Source organism: Euprymna scolopes, chromosome 1 (assembly GCF_053919585.1).
Source record: "Euprymna scolopes isolate OS-2025 chromosome 1, ASM5391958v1, whole genome shotgun sequence".
Classification (NCBI taxonomy): Eukaryota; Metazoa; Mollusca; class Cephalopoda; order Sepiida; family Sepiolidae; genus Euprymna; species Euprymna scolopes.
The window spans coordinates 161,097,253-161,116,170 of record NC_136482.1 but is presented as its reverse complement, the minus strand read 5'-3'; the positions used below and the strand labels follow the sequence as shown (position 1 = coordinate 161,116,170).

Below are 18,918 nucleotides of genomic sequence, written 5' to 3'. Positions count from 1 at the left end.
TTTCTTTATACTTACAAGAAGTAAACTGTTTTTAAAAATATATATAATACTCGCATGCACATGTCCTAGCTTCTTTCAGTTTTTTTTTTTTGTGTGTGTGTGTTTGTTTGTTTGTTTAGCTAATTTTTTTTTTAAAGGAATTTAACGTTACGTTTAATACCGGGCAACGCGAGGTACATCTACTAGCATATATATATATATATATATATATATATATATATATATATATATATATATATATATATATATATATATATATATATAAGGCAAAATGTGTTTTAGTGTGTTTGTGACTATTTTTTCTGTATGTCCAAAGGCTTTTTTTTGGGAGCGAATTCTCCGGGGGGGGGGGGTCTATGTCTTAGAACTTTTTATATACTCCTTAGATTATGATATCTACGAATTACGAAACGACGTCGTAAATATCTTTTATTTTAGCGACTTTTATCTTACAAAATTCGCGCTGTGAATTCGTTTTCTCTGCTACTGTTGCTGTTATGGCGTGATATTTGACCTAGAAAACCACCGTTATTTTGTATTCCTGCACGTCACCAATTAAAAACGAATAAAGAAAAGTTATAAGCTTTTATACTTTTCGCATTCTTTTTTATTCATATATATATATATATATATATATATATATATATATATATATATATATATATATATATATATATATATATAAATGAAAATTTCAATCACTATCAATAATTTCCCACATTCCTTATCTGTGCCTTAATCTAAACGTAGATTCCATGAACAAAGCTTTTTTCTTAGAACTTCACGCCTGTAGAACTCTCTTCCGATTGTCTGCTTCCCAGCTGACTACAATCTGATTGTCTTCAAGTCAAACGTAAACAAGTTCTTGATGAACCGTCCCCCTAAGTAATCCAATTTACAAAATTTCCACTTCTTATGTTTACTACGCTATAATCACATTGACTAATGTATATCCATTAACCCCTTATCCTCGAGTAGCTTCCGGGCCTTGATAAGTGGTGATTCCTGTCTAAAGAAATGTAACTGAAAAATTTACAACAAATTTATTCCTTGACAAGGAAAACAAAAAATTCAAGTTATTTCCTTAATTTATGTATTTTTAATGAATGGCACATCTCATCGGAGGAAATGTATTTAGCAGAATAAATATAGGTAATTATAAATGTTGCTTGTTAGAACATAAATTAAAAATTAAACCTTAAATGATTGCATGAAAAAGATATTCTCATCCTCATTTTCAGCTCGTGTCAACTTTTGTTTCAAACTTTTAAAACTCTATGTTAAAGAGTCCTTAACCCTCCCCAAGAAAGCAGCATGCACCAAAAAAAAATCGTGTAAATTGATGAAGCGGTTTTAGTTAAAGAAGAAAATCAAGTTTCATGGTTAAACAACCTTGCGAATATCTCGCAATTTTGTGACGTTGTTTTTGAAGTTATCATTTGTTAACTTAAAATCTAATATATAAACGACTATACGTCTGTCTGTCTCCATATTTTCAAACTCTATCTCCTCCGAAACTAAAAGTCGCAGAACGACGCTAGGGAACTTAAATGATTGGATTTTTTACAGACCGTTCTTTTATGAGTCTTTAGCCTGTTAAAAGTGTTTTTAATGGGTCAAAAAGGGGTCAAAATCGTACATTCATCTTAGTTTATTTTTTTCTTTAATTTTTATGCGTGTTACGTTGGTACCGTTGAATGCTACAGTTTCGATTCTAGCTGATGGCACCTAAATGCATTTTTTTACTTTTGAAATCACGACTCTATAATGATATACGAAATCTGGACAAATTAAAATAGCATATTTAAGCGTATTTTAAAAGACCTTGTAAAGGACTTTAACATACTAAACTTTACGGGTTACATCATATGCATGATTTTGAACTTCAAAGAATTCACCTTTCAGCCTGGAATATGCCTTAAAAACACTCACATCTCAATCTGGAATATACCAATCTTCACTGCTTTGGATTTTACAACTGTTCCTTTCTTTGTATTCATTAACCCATGGAATCTCCTTTTCATTCAATCATTTCAGATTTAATTTTCAATTTATGTGCTAATAAGCTAAATTCATTATTACCTATATTTATTTTGCTAATAACATTTCCACCGGTGAGATGATCCATTCATTTAAAATCCCTGGATTAAGGGGTAAAAAAAAACTACTTTTCTGTATTTCTTGTCAAAGAATAAATTTGTTGTAAACTTTTAATTTGCATAATTTAATTAAAAAATTTTCATTTATATTATTATTCTATCTCGTATATTGAGCTTTCTTTATTTGGTTATGAGTGTCTTAAAATATATTGATACTAATATTTACATGAATTTAGGTTTACAGTATTAAACAATTTGTAATCGGAAAGCATTGCAAAATTACATTTAAAAAATATATATTTAAATAGACATTTCGACGAGTTATTTACGGGCGTTGATTCCATGGTCGAGTGGGAGAACTGCCGACTGTCAACACGACGGTTCTAGGCTCAATCCTTGGCTTGTGAGAGATGCTAGTCTAGCGGCACTGATGAGTTGTGATACAACGAAACAGGACTGTATGTCGATGACTACATACATATATATATATATATATATATATATATTAGTGATGGGACGATTCCTATATTTTTCCCGGTTCCGATACAATTATCGATTCCGTGCTAAATTCCCGATTCTGATACAATAATCGATACCAATTCCGATTCTTTATAAATCTTTAATCATTTAGCTATAGAATTTGTTATTTTCCCCGATTTTCATAAAACACATGTTAAATATGCAGATATTTTCATAAACGTAAAAATACACTTGTGGAGGATGCTCTATCGATATTAGTTTTACTGGCATTTTAAAATCAATAAATATTTATTATTTTATGATTATTATCAGCAATGGAAAATGTTACTTTAAACAAAATCAAATAAAAAAAGACAATTAAAGGAATCGTTTTGACATCGGAAAATAGGCACCAATTTTTCCGATTCCGATACCCCCAAATCTTCCGCTTTTTCCGATTCACGATTCTGATTAATCATCCCAACACTAATATGTGTGTGTGTGTGTGTGTGTGTGTGTGTGTGTGTGTGTGTGTGTGTGTGTGTGTGTGTGTGTGTGTGTGTGTGTGAGGACACTTTTCAATCTATATACTCAACGAATTTTTGATCAACAGACTTGAAATTTTGTATATATGTTATTCAGACACGTGGAAAACTTTATAATATGTTTTCATCAGGAAAAAAAAAAGGGCTGCTACTTGAAAAATTGGTATTTGGAAGGTCATCGGATTTTTATCTGATTGTCAACCGTTTCACAATTACGCATGAGCGAATCGTTCACATGTCAGCTTCCCACTGTTAAGAATAAGTAAGTTAGAAAACACTTTTTAGATACGTGTCAAGCTGGCTTAATGGCTATCGTACTTGACTTGCTGTTTAGGTTTTGGTTTCGCTCTCAGCTCTAGTATTTTTTTTTTTTTTTTTTTACTTACAAGAAGTGAACTGTTTAGAAAAAAGATATAATACTTGCATGCAGTTTCTTTCCGGGTTTTTTTTTTATTCATTTTTTTTAAAGGGATTTAATATTACTACCTACAGTATTTCTGTTTATAAAACACTAACCTGGGTGCCTGTCGTTACACGGGTGTTTGGAGGTAGGTGTTGAGCAAAAAAAAATAAAAGTAATAGTAGCTAGGCAGTCTCGAACCCGTGAATGTGGAGAGAGATGTCAAAAAAATGGTAGTAACGTGGTAAATCAAAACAAAATGGAAAATAAAGAATACGTGAAGGTAAATATTATAACTTCTTTAAATGTGAAAAATAAATAAATAAATAAAAAACAGCGAACGTGATGCAAAATAAAGAATAAGCGAGCGAATTGTTTAAATGTTAAAACTTCTTAAAAAATCGGAAAAACAAAAACAAAAAAAAACAGCGAACGTGATGGAAAAATTAAAAAAAAAAACGAACAAAATACGGCAAAAATAACCCTGTTTCAATATTAAAACTTTAAAAATCGAAAAAAATAGATATATCAGATATCTCGGCTCGAATGTGCAATCTTAAGATAACGATGCTGCTACAAGAACGATTGGTCTATGACCGCGTGAGCGAAATTAGGTCGGTTTGTTTTTATATTTAAACTAATTAGAGAAAGAACTTTTTTGCGCATGCGTGTTTGGCTAAATTGTCATGCAGGAACGATTTTTGCTACCCCTCACTGTAGAAAAGTGTCCAGATGAGGGTGAAAGAATTAATGTTTTTGGCCAATTTTTCGCTATTTGTCGTCCGAAAAAACGATAACGATCTCGTGAAAATCCGTCGCCTCTGTCGAAAGTTTTTGCGAGACATACATACATACATACATACATACATACATACATTTAAACAGACAGGTGAGATTTATATTTTAGAAGATAAAAATTCAGCATTAATTTAAATATAATATTTATGCGTATTTTACGACCGAGCAACGCCGGGCAAACTGCTAGTATAAGTACATATATTAAACAAATGTATTGGATGAATTTGCATAATTTTAGCACACTATCTTTTTTAACCTAAAACATAAGTACACAATAAAATTTTGTGCTATTTTGTCCATTTTCTTTTTACAAGAAGTCTTAAACATTAGAGTGAAACTGAAGATTCACAATTGTTTTATTCTCATAATGTTATGTTTTGTCATGTCGAAATTACTGTGGTGGGTTTTCCAAAGTATCACAATAGAGAGATCTTTCAATGTAGCCACACGTCCTCTCTCTCTCTCTCTCTCTCTCTCTCTCTCTCTCTCTCTCTCTCTCACACACACACACACACACACTCACTCCCTCTCTCTCTTTCTCTCTCTTTTTCTCTACAACACACGCAAACAACTAATCATTATTAACAACTCCCCCACCTTCTATTTGTGCCTAAATCTAAACGCAAATTCTATGAACACATTTTCTTTCCTATAACTACTCTCCTGTGGAACTATGTTCAACTGACCTGCTTTACATGGTCGTCTTTAAGTCTAATTTAAACTAGCAGGACCTGTTAATCGATGTTGCCCGGTAGTAGTATGCTCCTCTTCTCCCACCCTCCGCGTAAAAAAATCAAAGTACGGCTATGGTTGTTGCAGTTGCCCAACCCCCAACCTCATGTTAAGAACGGCTTTCAGAATGGACACTCCCAACCTCCCTATGTTGAGAACGGCTTTTGGAATCGAAACACCATTTTGTCAGTGGGTGGTGGGGTTGTCATAAAATTTGCCCCAAATGTAACTTTGATAATCGCTGTCAGGATTCCCACGCGCAAATAATATGAAAAGACAAAATTTGGTGGTTGCAGTGTCGTTTGGCTTGTGCGTACTAATCTGGCGGGCAGGGTATGGTCCAGGTATGGTTCAGGGTATGGTATTTTTGTTGGGAAGACTGGAGTTTAGGTGGCAAAATACTCTCGAACTCTATCACTAACAAGGAACTAAATTCCTGTAGTCACTTAAACGTTACCATGTAAACATGTAAACGGTATTTCAGAAAGTGACAGTTTTAAATAAGCAGAAAAAAGAAACAATAAAAACAGAACTTTTTTTTAAATAATAAACAATTTGGTACTTGTACAGTTTAGTCAAGACATTAAAAAATGAAAATATAAAAAAAAGGTTATATTGTACGTATCCGTTTTGAACTGAAGATCTCCGAAAAAAATTTCACTTAATTTGATCGAGTAGTTTTTTTTGTTTGTTTGTTTTTTTTGTTTTTTTACAGCGAAAAACACGTTTTTATGACAGCAAGTTGAAGGCAGGCATCTTGTTTTTGTTTTTTTTTTGTTTGGATTTTAGAAACGCCACGGGGAGATAACTCAATGTAAAGTTCCGACACTCCCTCCCCATTTTAATACTAGCTTTCCTTCCTAAAAATCGAACCTTTTGCTCGGTATCATAACAAATTGTATTTTTGCTGTAAAACAAAACTACTTGATGGAAATTAAGTGAAATTTTTTTTTCGGAGAACTTCATTCTATAACGGATACGTACAATTTAAACTTTTTTCGATATTTTCATTTTTTAATGTCTTGATTAAACTGTACAAGTACCAGCAATTATTATTTATTTTAAACAATACATACAGAATTTTGTTTATATTATAAACAATATAAATATAACACTTAATAATTTGAAACACAGTAAACCTTTTTATAACAACAATATAAATATAACACTTAATAATTTGAAACACAATAAACCTTTTTATAACAACAATATAAATAGAACACTTAATAATTTGAAACACAGTAAACCTTTTTATAACAACAATATAAATATAACACTTAATAATTTGAAACACAGTAAACCTTTTTTAATTTTAAGTGTTAGAGAAAAGAAACAGAAAGAGAATGTTTTTTAATTTTGAAAGAAATATTGTTCGCAGAAATTTTTCAATATATATACCTAAAAGGAAATAAAACGGGGTGGGGGATTATAGAAAAACAATTTATTTTGTTTTGTGAGCTATTTGTCGTGTAAAAATAAAAACAAAACATTTAATATTAATTATAAGTGTTTAACAAACATTTTTCAATATACATACCCAAAACAAAATACAATTGAGGAAAATTAGGCAAAAGCAATTTATTTCGGTTTGTGACCTATTTGCTTTTCAAAAATAAAAAATAAAACGTGTAATAATAGTTATTAGCCGTGCAAGCCATAAGAAAAAAGAAAAAAATTAAGCAATCCTAAAAAAAATATAAATAGTAGCGAGTACCCGTGCGAGCGCAAAAAAAAGCTGCAGTAGGTAAGCTCGAACATGAAAAAAGGAGGTGCAAAAATGGAAACGCTTTAGTGGATTGGCCTACGGCGCATTTACGACGTTATGGCCCTCGAAATAATGCCTTTAAAGATATGCCGTTTAGTTGTACAAATATCCTCGAACCATGTAATCATTAAAAGGGACTCGTTCGGTCGACACTGGTAACTCGCTTAATGCAAACAGAAGTTTATCTACTGTAAAATTAAACGAACATTTTATTTTTATTGTTCAATGTTTTCAAATTTACATTATAAAGCAAAACACATTTAATCATTATAAAACTTCATCCTACATTTTATTTTTATTAATCAATGTGTTTAATTTTAAATCATAAAATAAAACATATAGACAGTTTAAAGGCTTCTAGATCACACAAAATCTGAGTCTTTATTGTAGCAATCGCGTAATGGTTTTGTTTTTATTTTTATTAAGCGTATAAAGAAAGAATTTTAGTCAGTTGTACTTTAAAAAAAAGGGTTTATCTAGATGTTTGAAAAAGAAGGAGAACTCAAACGTTTTAGACAGTTTGAAGGTTTTCAAATCACACAAAAACTGGGTATCGACTTTAATAATTGCGTAATCAGTTGTTTTAAATTTTTTTAAATCAGTGTATATAAGAATGTTAGTCAATCGTAATTATAAAAAGAAGAAATAATAGTTATCAGCATGTGACGATGTGTCGGAAAACAGTATGTACGGTGTATGTAAACACAAAAGATGTAGCACGGTAGCGTAGCTGTATAAGAAAAGTTAACATGTACGGTATATTTAATGTAAAAATGTAAGCAGTCTTGGCTTATGAACATGTTTTGATATATGAATATGTTTGTAATTGGGGTATTTTATTTAAAATGAGTGTCTCTTGTATAGAGGGAAGTCATGTTTGTAAATTTCTGGAGTGTTCGTTTTTGTAGGAGTATTTATATTCTGGAATGGACGAATAGTCAGTTTTCAGCCAATGAGATTTCGTGAAATGTGAGAAGGGAGAAATCATTATTTTTTGGAATCGAGAAAAGGAAAGGTTATGTTATGCATATAAGTATATGAGCTAGATAAGGGTACAACTCCATATCTGGCTAAAATGCAGAATACCTCTCGGTGTTGACTGGGAGCGGTAGAAGTACTTCTTATTTAGAGGGGAATATAGTTACTACTTCCACTATAGATGGTTGCAACTGTGATGATGTTGCTCCTAGGATGTAACGTAGGATTTTATTATAACGAATAAATGTGTGTTAGACGGCGTTCAAAAATTACATAATATAGTGGCTTATAGTCTAGACAGAATAAATTGGTATGTGGCATTTGTTCGAGCAAACCTAGTGTACTTTGGTCCAGAGGGAAATTTCTGCAATCAAATTATTATATATGGAGATAAAATTGAAATAAAAACAAAAGAATAAACTGTCCAATTTCCTTAAGGCGGATATTTTATTATTATAAATTTGAAAAAAAAAATTATTTTTAATAAATAGCAATATCTATAATACAATTTTACACACATCTGATCGTTCTAATAATAAAACAGTTTTACTATATAGAATAAAGTACGGAAATAAACGTTGATAACTCACATTTAGTATAATAGATTAGAACCTGCTTTAACTAAAGAAAAATCGTTTGATTTTCATAAATGAATGCTTATAGGGTCTGATTGAGTTTTAACTCGACTTTCCGATATCATAGTCCGTCCGTAGCTTTTATTACACCCTAACTCCTGCTCTCAATTTAATCAGTTTTTCTTCCATTTTATTTCTTGCTTTTGTGAGACGAAACTCTGCTCGATACGTGCTCTAGTTTTTTTGTTTTGTTTTTTTTTTTTCATCACGACCCAATAAAAAAAATGTCATAAACTTTCTTTTTTCGAAAAGTCCATTTCCTCTTACCCCAAATCGCTTCCGGCGTCCCTTGAGTCACTCTCCCTAACCTACAAGCAATTAATATGTAATTGAAAATATATATTGAAATACCATGTAAAACTTTGATAAATACATAGAAAAGCATTTTTTTAATTGATGTTTTCTTTTTATTGCTATATCAAATCGGCAATCTAACTTTTAATGCAGACATTGAAATACATGTCAGATCATCATTTTCGTTTCCCTCGACCGTCTCCGCGTTGCGACAAACACGTTCCGCCTTTTTGCGTAAACACAGAAACGCAGACGAGTATTTCAAAATGACACGGCATTTTATTGAATGCAATTTAGAACTACAAAGATCTCTCTCGTAAAATATAAGATCAGAGGGTTTTTTTCTTCTTTTTTCGGTTTTGCTGTTCACATCGTTGTCGGTAACATAAAGCTACCGTATAATGGCGGACAAGTTCTACGCGTGTGCGCGTTCATGCATTTCCGTTTCCTGTTTTTCTGTTATTTCACGTAGTTATATCGGGCGCGAATTCTACTGCATTTTCAGCAGAAATTCCTTGAAAAAGGTTAACGAGTCATGTCCAATCTGAGGAAACCTAGTGAAGTAAAAAAAAAAAAAAAAAAAAAAAAAAAAAGCTGTTTACACACCACCAGAAAAGCTCAACAGCACCAACGCAGATTTCAGTCTGCTCCATTTGAAAGAAACGAGTATGTTAACCTTCTACAGGGAGTCCAAAAAGTCACTAAAGGATTTTGAACTCCATATTCATTTTTGTTGATATCTTGCTGTACTTTTAACAAAACCTAAGACATTGGGAAAACTTTAAAAAATATATGCAAAATTCAAACAATCTTTATTTATGAAAACTAATCTCTTTTAATTGTTGCCCATTTTTAGTTTCTCATATTTGTGCTCCGTCCAAAACATTACAGAATCTCTGAATTGCGATTTAACTCCCTTATTTCGTTCCTGATGTTTTCCTTCAATTATTGCAGTGACTTTTTGGACACCTCAAGCCCTGTAATTTGGGAAAATTGAATGTCAGCTAAAATGTGTATCAGGAATTTTAGGTAAAATATGAGATTTTAGAATGGGCTTTTTGGCTACGAGCAAAGTGTAGTATCAGTTCTAATACTACACTTTACCTTTTCTGTCCTCGGCCAGTGAAGAGGAAATCCTTCTAGACTGAGACAATTTTAATTTTTGTTCCTATCCAACGTGGACCTTTTGGGGGGAGAGCTAGATTTTTCCCACAATAAAAACCGACATTGTGTCTAACTCTGCCCTAGTGGGGAGGCAACTAAATAGGAACAGTAATAAAAGGGGAATGGATTATGTGACAAAGATGATGTGGCTGTTCCGTAGCATTCATTAGTGATCACATGACCAGAGCTATAGTTTTATGTATATACGTAGACGACACAGATAAACACATTTATACACCCGTTATATACACAACTATATAACACTATCATAAACGTCTCTTGCTATATTTTTTTTTTTTTTTTTTTTTTTTTTGTCTGACGATCTAGGTGTAACCTTTTTTTTTTGTCTGACGATCTAGGTGTAACCTTTTATCTTTCATCCTCTGTGAGTATTAACTTTCATCGATGTATTTGCTTAACACATTAAGTTCTTCTCCAGCGTTACACCTCGATAGAATACAACTGTTAGACAGGAAATAACAAGAAACCTTTATGATCCAGTTATTTGTCAGGGAAAATATTTACTGTCCACCAAAATTTACGTGAATTCATCCACTAGTTTTGTTTTTAGAAAATAAATTTAATTTTTCGTAGTACGGGGAATGTTACCAACATTATCTCATGATATTTAGGAAAGAGACTCCATTTTGTCTGGCGTTTGACAGCATTTTTCATTTATGGTGTGGTATATTAAGGGGAGGTAAGCAATGACCGAAATTGATTTGAATGGCGACAATAGCGGCGAATTTCCACGTATTACAAAAATCTGAATTTAATCTAAAAAAAACAAAACTAGAGAATAAATTTACATAAATTATGGTGAGCGCAGCGGTATTTATTTTCCCTGAAAAATAACTATATCATTAACGTTTCTTGCTATTTTCTGTCTAACGGACATATTCTTTTAGGCGTAACACTGGAGAAGAGCCGAATCTCTATTATTATATAAAATAAACTTGGGATGGGTGAGTTCGTTCCCCATAGATTCCGAAATGCTGGGCCGATTTTTTTTAATTTCATACGTAGGTACTTGATGTGTCTGGGAGTGTTCTCACGTAGGTTTTGTATCGGAATGCGTCTGATAAGTATCTAAAATCGATAATCAGGAAGGAAATGATTAAAGAAAGAAGTCCAATTAGGAAGAAAGTTAAAACTATTATACAACGTAATATCACAAGTGCATTTTGAAAGTTTTATTACTTTTTTTATTGCATTTTAAAAGCCTATGAAATCATATAAAATATAATCGAAAAAAAAATCCCATTAAAGAAAGAAAAAAATTAGCATTTTTATACCACCTTAATATCACGCGTGCATTTGAGAATGTTTTATTACCGGACAATGAGAAAGGCCCACCCTATAAAATGAACTGCTGATTCCTTTTATAAGACAGGAATGCGTTCGAAATGAATGCTTCTTTTTATAGCACAACTGAACCATTATACTTGACTTTTGTAACGATTAAAACAGTGACGTGCAGGGAACTTTTTGTAGGATAGGTGTTCAAGTGAAAAAAAAACGGCGTCTCGGTGAGATAATACATACAGGCTTATAATACATTCCTCTGAAAAGGGCACTTTTAAAACAGGAGTAAAAGGGGCAGGTGCCTGCAACCCCCCCCCACTGCACGTCCCTAGTTTGGAATGTATAAAAAGAAAGAAAAAAAAACACCCACCTAAAATATCTTTGGCTAGTATCAAGGTGTAATATCTATTCTGACGCTACACTTCATCTTTTTTGCCCTCGTTCAGTGAAAGAGAAATCCTTCTAGACTGAGACAATTTTTATTTTGCTCCAATCCGGAGCGTCTCAATGATATGGGTTAAATTTTTTAAACATATCACTTCGAAGCGTTGGTAGAAGAAATTTCGGCGCTTTTGAGAAGTAAGTATCCATAGATTTGCAGCTGTGGCGTAGCTGTGACGTAATTAATTCCGATCACAAATGGGGAGTAACGAATGAACATTTCACGTTCTGACTTTTCCCGAAATATACAAATATAAAAGGCGGCCTTACTTTTTTTTTTCTCAGACGACTTTATTAATTGATTAAAAGAGTTAATTTTCTACTTTATTACTTTTACAATTTGTTCAATTAGAATTATTATATATTTTTGCTTGCATTACTTATTATTTTTTTTTTTGTTTTACATTTTTCTTTATTTAAATTGAATTATTTCAGGATGAACCTTGCATTTTTACATGCAACCATTTTTGCCTTTCATACATTCTAGTTTTTTTTTTTATCTTCTTATAAATATTTCGTGAATTTCATCTTCCCTTTGAAAACCTCCCTCTTCCCAAAAAGGGGAAAACTTTCTTTTGAATTTCTGAACAAGTTCTCCATGGTCGTACTTTGCCACCCTCTTCCTTCGAGTACTGCCAGAAATAATGCCCAAATGAACCCTGAAAACACTCGTTTATCCATGAAACAGAAACTGCGAACGAACGAAGCTCGGTAACGCCCCCGCCTTAAATGTCTAGCCTGTAGAGGGTTGTTTTTCCTCTCAGCCCACCATCTGGCTATGCTTTTGTCCCTCATGCACCGCTAGGAAGGATGCTCAAATGGACCCTAAACACATCCGTTTGCCCATGAAACAAATTGTTAACGAGCAGAGCTTGTTAACGCATCCTCCTTAGACGTCAAGTCTCTACGGTCTTTATTTTGCAGTTTTTTATACATTTTTTCACACACAAAAAACGGTTCCTTTGATTAACGTAAACGAAAACAAACAGAAAAGAGAAACGAATGCTCTCTTCTGTGCAAAGAATAAATTATCACAATTTGCGTTAAATCTCTAGAAAAGAAAGAAAAATCAGAGATAAACCAAAATGTAGTCTTTCTGTACTTATGAGAAAACAAAGACTGGAATACTGTTCAAAAGTTATGTATATTTATCCTATGAAAAGACCACTGACTGCTACAGGCATTACCTCCCTACAAAAGCAGGAGGCATCGGCTTATTTCCTTTTATCTGAGACGCTGAAACCCTACCACTAGCTTGAACCTTAACACTAATTTTAGAATCTCTCCTTTCATCACAATCGCTCTGACCCCCATCATTAGGTGTATCAGTAGTTTTGTAGGAATTTTTGACACCCCTATCACGAAACTGCGAATAAAATATAGAAAACTCGTAATTTCTCTTTTAAAACTGGGTTGTTTATTTTCTTTATGGATTATACTTCCAAAATAAACTATTAAAGTTGTACAAAAAGTAATAGAAATATTATTTTTTTATTTTTTAAAAAACAGTAATGAAATTAATTGAATTTTACGAGTTCAGTATTTTTTCAATTTTTCAACTTTAAAAATCTATCAAAATTTTTCTATTGATTCTATTTTTACGATATTTTCAAGGTCAATATGAAATTTTATGCTCTTTCCAATAAACCGAATATGATATTTTAAACAAACGTCTTTTTTTTTATTCGCGCCCCCCCCCACCATTTTTAAATGTCTATTAAAAATTAAATAATTAATTTACTCACCAAAGTTTTATATATCACAAATTGAAGATAAAAGATTAATGAATAATATATTCAAATTTAAAACAAAAAAGTAGTGTTTTTTAGAAATTTACCTGTAAAGTCCGAAGTTTAAAACCATTTTTTTAAACACGTTGTTTGTTTTGTTTTTTGTTGTTTTTTTTTTTAAATGAAACTTTGGTCCTTGCTCCTTTAATTGAAAAAAAATTAGGGTTTGAATTACGTTTTTCGAGTAGTTAAAAGCTTAAAAAGACAGGGGTCGAATTAATTCACGCCCACCTCATTTTGAAATGTCTATTAAAAATTAAATAATTAATTTACTCACCAAAGTTTTATATATCACAAATTGAAGATAAAAGATCAATAAATAATATATTCAAATTTAAAACAAAAAAAAAATAGTGTTTTTTAGAAATTTATCTGTAAAGTCTGAAGTTTAAAACCTTTTTTTAATCACGTTGTTGTTGTTTTTTTCTTTTTATGAAACCTTGATACTTGCTCCTTTAATTGAAAAAAATAGGGTTTGAATTACATTTTTCGAGTAGTTATAAGCTTGCAAAAACAGGGGGTCGAATTATTCAATATTTTTCACAAAGTTTCTGACACACCTACCCCATCATGCCTCAATTGAAATGAATGACTCTCGTTTTGGAAAAGCTTCATGTCTTGACGAGCTTCTGGAACTGACCTTCACTCCTGATCTGAAATGGAACATGTACATCAAATATGTTGCCAATATCGCTGGAAAATGGATGGATCACTCTACTGTTCCAGAAGGTATCTCAGTGCTAATGCAATGGGTGTATCAGAAGCCGACATTAAAAATGCGCGATAAGAACTTGAATAATTCAACTTCCTATCTTTCAAAGCTTAGAAAATGTAATTCAAATCCAATTTTTTTTTTTCAATTAAAGGAGCAAAAACCAAATTAAAAAAATAACAGGTTTAATAGCAAATTATGCAATATTTTTCTTTTTAAATCGATTTTCTTTAAAATAGATTTAAAGGAAATCAACGAAATTTTACTTACTTCGATTATAAAATATATATATATATATATTCCAAAAAATGGCTTACCTACAAAAATACTATTCAATGGGTACTTCTATTGTTCATTGTTAAGATTTTATCCATATTTATACTTATAGTCCATGTCCTTTTGAAATAAAATACTTTTTTAAACAAGGATTCCAAAAAAAAAACGCGAACTCGGATGTTTTTCACTGTTAAAATAAAGGGAGATAAATGTCTGATTTTCTTCGAGTTTATCTTCCGGTGGCTTCGAAGCGCCACAATTAATGTCTCTTTCTATTGCGTGCTGTAAACCAAAATTAGTATTTTGGGGCCACTTTAGTTGAAAAATGAACACATTCACTTATAAGTTTTTTTCGTTAAAAAAAATTCACTCTACCGAGTTTTTTTCTTATTTTCTTAATGAAATACATGAGTTTTTGATTAATATATGTTATTTCTCCTTCAGCGAGTTAATTTTTTAAATATCTAAAAAAAGAAAACATTGAATGAAATAGAAAAAATTGTCGTCAGCGTCCGATATTTATTTGACAATCTAAGCATAACATGAGCTTTCACTTAAAAAAATCAACGTGGTTTTTTAAAAAAAAAGGTTTTACACTTTGGACTTTACAGGTAAATTTCCAAAAAAGCACTTCTTTTTTGTTTGTTTGTTTTCAATTAGAGTATTTTATTTATCAATCTTTTGTCTTCAATTTGTGATATATAAAACTTTGGTGAATAAATTAACTATTTAAATTTTAATAGACATTTCAAGATGGGGGGGTGAATTTAAAAAAAACGTTTGTCTAAAATATTATATTCGGTTTATTGGAAAGAGTATAAAATTTCACATTGACCTTGAAAATATCGTAAAAAATTAACCAATAGAAAAATTTTGATAGATTTTTAAAGTTTAAAAATTGAAAAAAATTTAACTCGTAAAATTCAATTGATTTCATACGTAAACAAAATGGCTGCATGAACGTGCACCGGGACTTTGTAAGCACTGTTTTTTGTTTTTTTTTTAAATAAAAAATAATATTTCTATTATTTTTTAAACAACTTTAATAGTTTATTTTGGAAGTATATTCCATAAAGAAAATAAACAACCCACTTTAAAAAGAGAAAGTACGAGTTTTTTTTTATATTTTATTCGCAGTTTTGTGTTAGGCGTGTCAAAAATTCCCCCAAAATTCTGATACACCTACTAATGCAATCCTCTATCTGTATAAGAGCCAGATACGCCCTAAAATGCAGTATTGTTACCACATCTTGACAGGAGCTGTTCGGCGCGCCCTATCCAGCTTTGATAAAATTCAAAACCGGTTTCGAAACGTAGTAGGTGATATCCTTTTCTCTTCCTTGCAACCTCTTTCCCACAGAAGAGATGTTGCGAGCCTGTCTCTGCTCTATCGTTATTTTCATGGTAAGTGCTCGACTGAACTCCAATCTATGGCACCCCCTTTCCAAACTTTCACAAAAATCATTTGACTACTACAGTCACTATATACGATTCCCCTTTCATCTTTATCTATGCCTAAATCTAAACGCAGATTCCATGAACGAAGCTTCTTTCCTAGAACTTCCCGCATGTGAAACACTGTTCCGCTAGCATGCTTCCCGGTTGGATGTACAAAAAAATGAGTGTGCAAAAACCGGAACGAATTTGACGAAATGCGTTATAATGGGTTGAAATAAGCTGACGGTGGTCAAGTGGTTAACGATATGGACCGACGATCTGGGTGTTCAAGTGTAGCACCAAAGTTTACCATTCGGTGTCCAAAATCACAGTGCGTAAACTCGTTTCTGCGCACCGAATTTGCGCAGGCCTGAATTCATGTAAACAAATAATTATATTTTGGCCAATCAGATTACTTTCTGAATTTATTCGAATTGGTCTTTGTGGGAGGCGCTTAAACCCTTTAAAAGGGATAGATTTTCTTTCAATAAACAGTTAAAAACAAAAATTGAGACAGTGCTACGTTTCCTTAATCGCCCCAATCCTTAACTCACGCAATCATACACTGTCACTTGCATACTCACAATTACAAAGCGCGACAAACATGCAATAACTGCTTGAATCCCATAATGTCGTCTGCTCACTTAAAACAAACTCATCAATTGAAATATTCCCAAACTTTATCACTGAACTATTTTCTAATATGATAAATAAGGCTAGGAAAACAGCATATTCTTTTCATTGTTTTGACTCTCGAGTGTGTATCCGTTGACATCTTATATGCTTTTATATAGAGTAATGTGGTTCTCGGTTGATTAACTGTGTCTAACTGTGCTGGATATATACTCGAGAGTTAAAACAATAAGAATATTCTGTTGTCATAGCCCTAATATAAACAAAGAATAACTCTTGTAAATAAATTTCACTGAACTATAATTTATTTAATTGAGCAGAGAAGTTTTGAATATGATTTTCCCGATCCTTGAAACTCACGGTTCATAATTACTCGATCCACACTTCTAATGTCGCAGCTAATTAATCCCTTGTTTTAACAAGAACCCTAAAAATATTGCTGAGCATTCTATATTTTTCCTATTGCTATAAACTTACATGTTAAACATATAAAATATTTCTTTGGCGAATATATGCTTTATTAATCCATTGTTTCGTTTTGTTTACCGTATCGCAATGTCCCTCGTTTTTCTCACATTTAATTATAAAACCTGCATTTTTTTTTCACTGAAAATATTTCTCTGAATCCGGCTTATTCTAAAAATACTTCTCCCATTATAAAATACCTCCAAAGTAAACCCGCATAACTGGCGTAAACACATCTCTAAAAATGAATGGCCAGCCTTCCTAAACCAGTTCGTTCCACAAAAATCGCATTCACTTAGGATGATGGCAACCTTCTCGTAGGCCCTCCCGATGTCTTTCTAGAAAGAATTCTGACTACAACAATATCGGGGAAACCAATACCAACAATAGAATCTTCGGATGCGTACGATATGATGATGATTAACTGGTTTTAAATATGAAGATATGCCTGTAGATATTAATATACAGCCATTAACAATAAAACTTACGCGTGTTATTTCCTCTAAGATTTTATCAAAGCTCCGACTGTCCATAGAATAGGAAAAATTCTCCGAATAAAACATGTCGCTGTTGGTACCGGGTATTCATATACATAGAGGTAACAAAATATTCCACTTGAAGATTTTCACAGGTTACTTAGAATAAGATTGCTGGAGATTCGAACATGTTTCTTCAGATAATAACTATCACTTCAAGATGACATCACAAGTGTGTGACGTCATAAAATTACAAACTTATAATGAACTTCTTGAGATTTTGCAAATTTAGATTCAAAGTGTAGTATATGTAGTTCTCTCTCAGAAGGCCATTTACTCGAGCATTACCTCCTTCTTTCGAAGGCGACGAAGGGTTCCTTGATCCTCGCCTAAAGCGCCTTCATCTGTGAGACAGAACAACTGGATCAACCAGAGTGCTCTTGGAGTTGTATCCCCGATATACGCTGACCTTGTGTCAAACTTTGTTGATTTTTATGCAAACAAATCCGGCCTTCGGGATCAGATTAAAATATAATATCTGGTTTGTTCACTCTCGTGGAGAAATCCCGAGCATTACCTCCCCTGAAACGATGAGAGTAGATTTTATTGCCCGTCGTCTGGGACGCATTTAACATGGAATTTCGGCGGATCCGGCAGACATTTTTTATGGTTAATGAGACCACCCATGGTCTGTTGGATCAGTGTTTATTCATTTCTTGAGTGATAATCATGTGCTTGCAAGAAAGTATTTACTTGAAAATGGATGACGTTATAATGGATGAACGTCAGCTTCTTGCAATTTCTGAAAAAAATAAAACCCATTTTCAGATGTCATTTATTTTCATATATATATATGTGTGTGTGTGTGTGTGTGTGTGTGTGTGTGTGTGTGTGTGTGTGTGTGTGTGTGTGTGTGTGTGTGTGTGTGTGTGTTTATTTACAGAAAGTTAAGTCATCGGTACAGTCGGTTTCAAACCTGATAATTAGGGACCCTTGTAGATACCCATATCAACCTCTCTTTAGCCGAGAGAGATGAGTATCGGCTGAAGAGAGCTTGATATGGGTATCTAAAACTTCCCCAATTATCAGGTTTGAAACCGACGATACCGATGACTTATCTCATCTAAACTTTCTGTAAATAAAACATAAATAATGAGCTCTTTTATAATAGAGCATTCTGCTGGAGTCCTTTTTTCCAAAAAATGTAACTAATCATATATATATATATATATATATATATATATATATATATATATATATATATATATACCTATCATGTTTTAGCGTGTCAACGACCCTCGTCATAGCCTCTTTCATCTCCTCAATGGTCTCATAACGACAGCCTCTAAGATTTTTTTCTTGAGCTTAGGAAATAACCAAAATTCACAGGAAACAAGGTCTGGACTATCGGGAGGATGAGGAACTGTTTTGATGCCCACGATAAAGTCTTTCTTTTTAATCTTCTCTTAGCACCCTTGGGACAAACTTAGCGCAAAAATCTTCTGCATCTTCAA

At 32.4% G+C, this 18,918-nt stretch overlaps 1 protein-coding gene across 1 annotated transcript in view; it reads right to left on the bottom strand.

The window, feature by feature from the left end:
* The window catches only part of LOC145277007 (uncharacterized), an 85,918-nt gene extending 67,771 nt beyond the window's left edge, over nucleotides 1–18,147 (bottom strand). Inside the window, exon 1 of the mRNA XM_080128607.1 lies at nucleotides 17,417–18,147. Coding sequence (XP_079984733.1) covers nucleotides 17,417–17,491 — 75 coding nt within the window. The 5' untranslated portion in view covers nucleotides 17,492–18,147. The remainder of the gene's footprint in view (nucleotides 1–17,416) is intronic.
* Nucleotides 18,148–18,918: the final 771 nt, after the last annotated feature.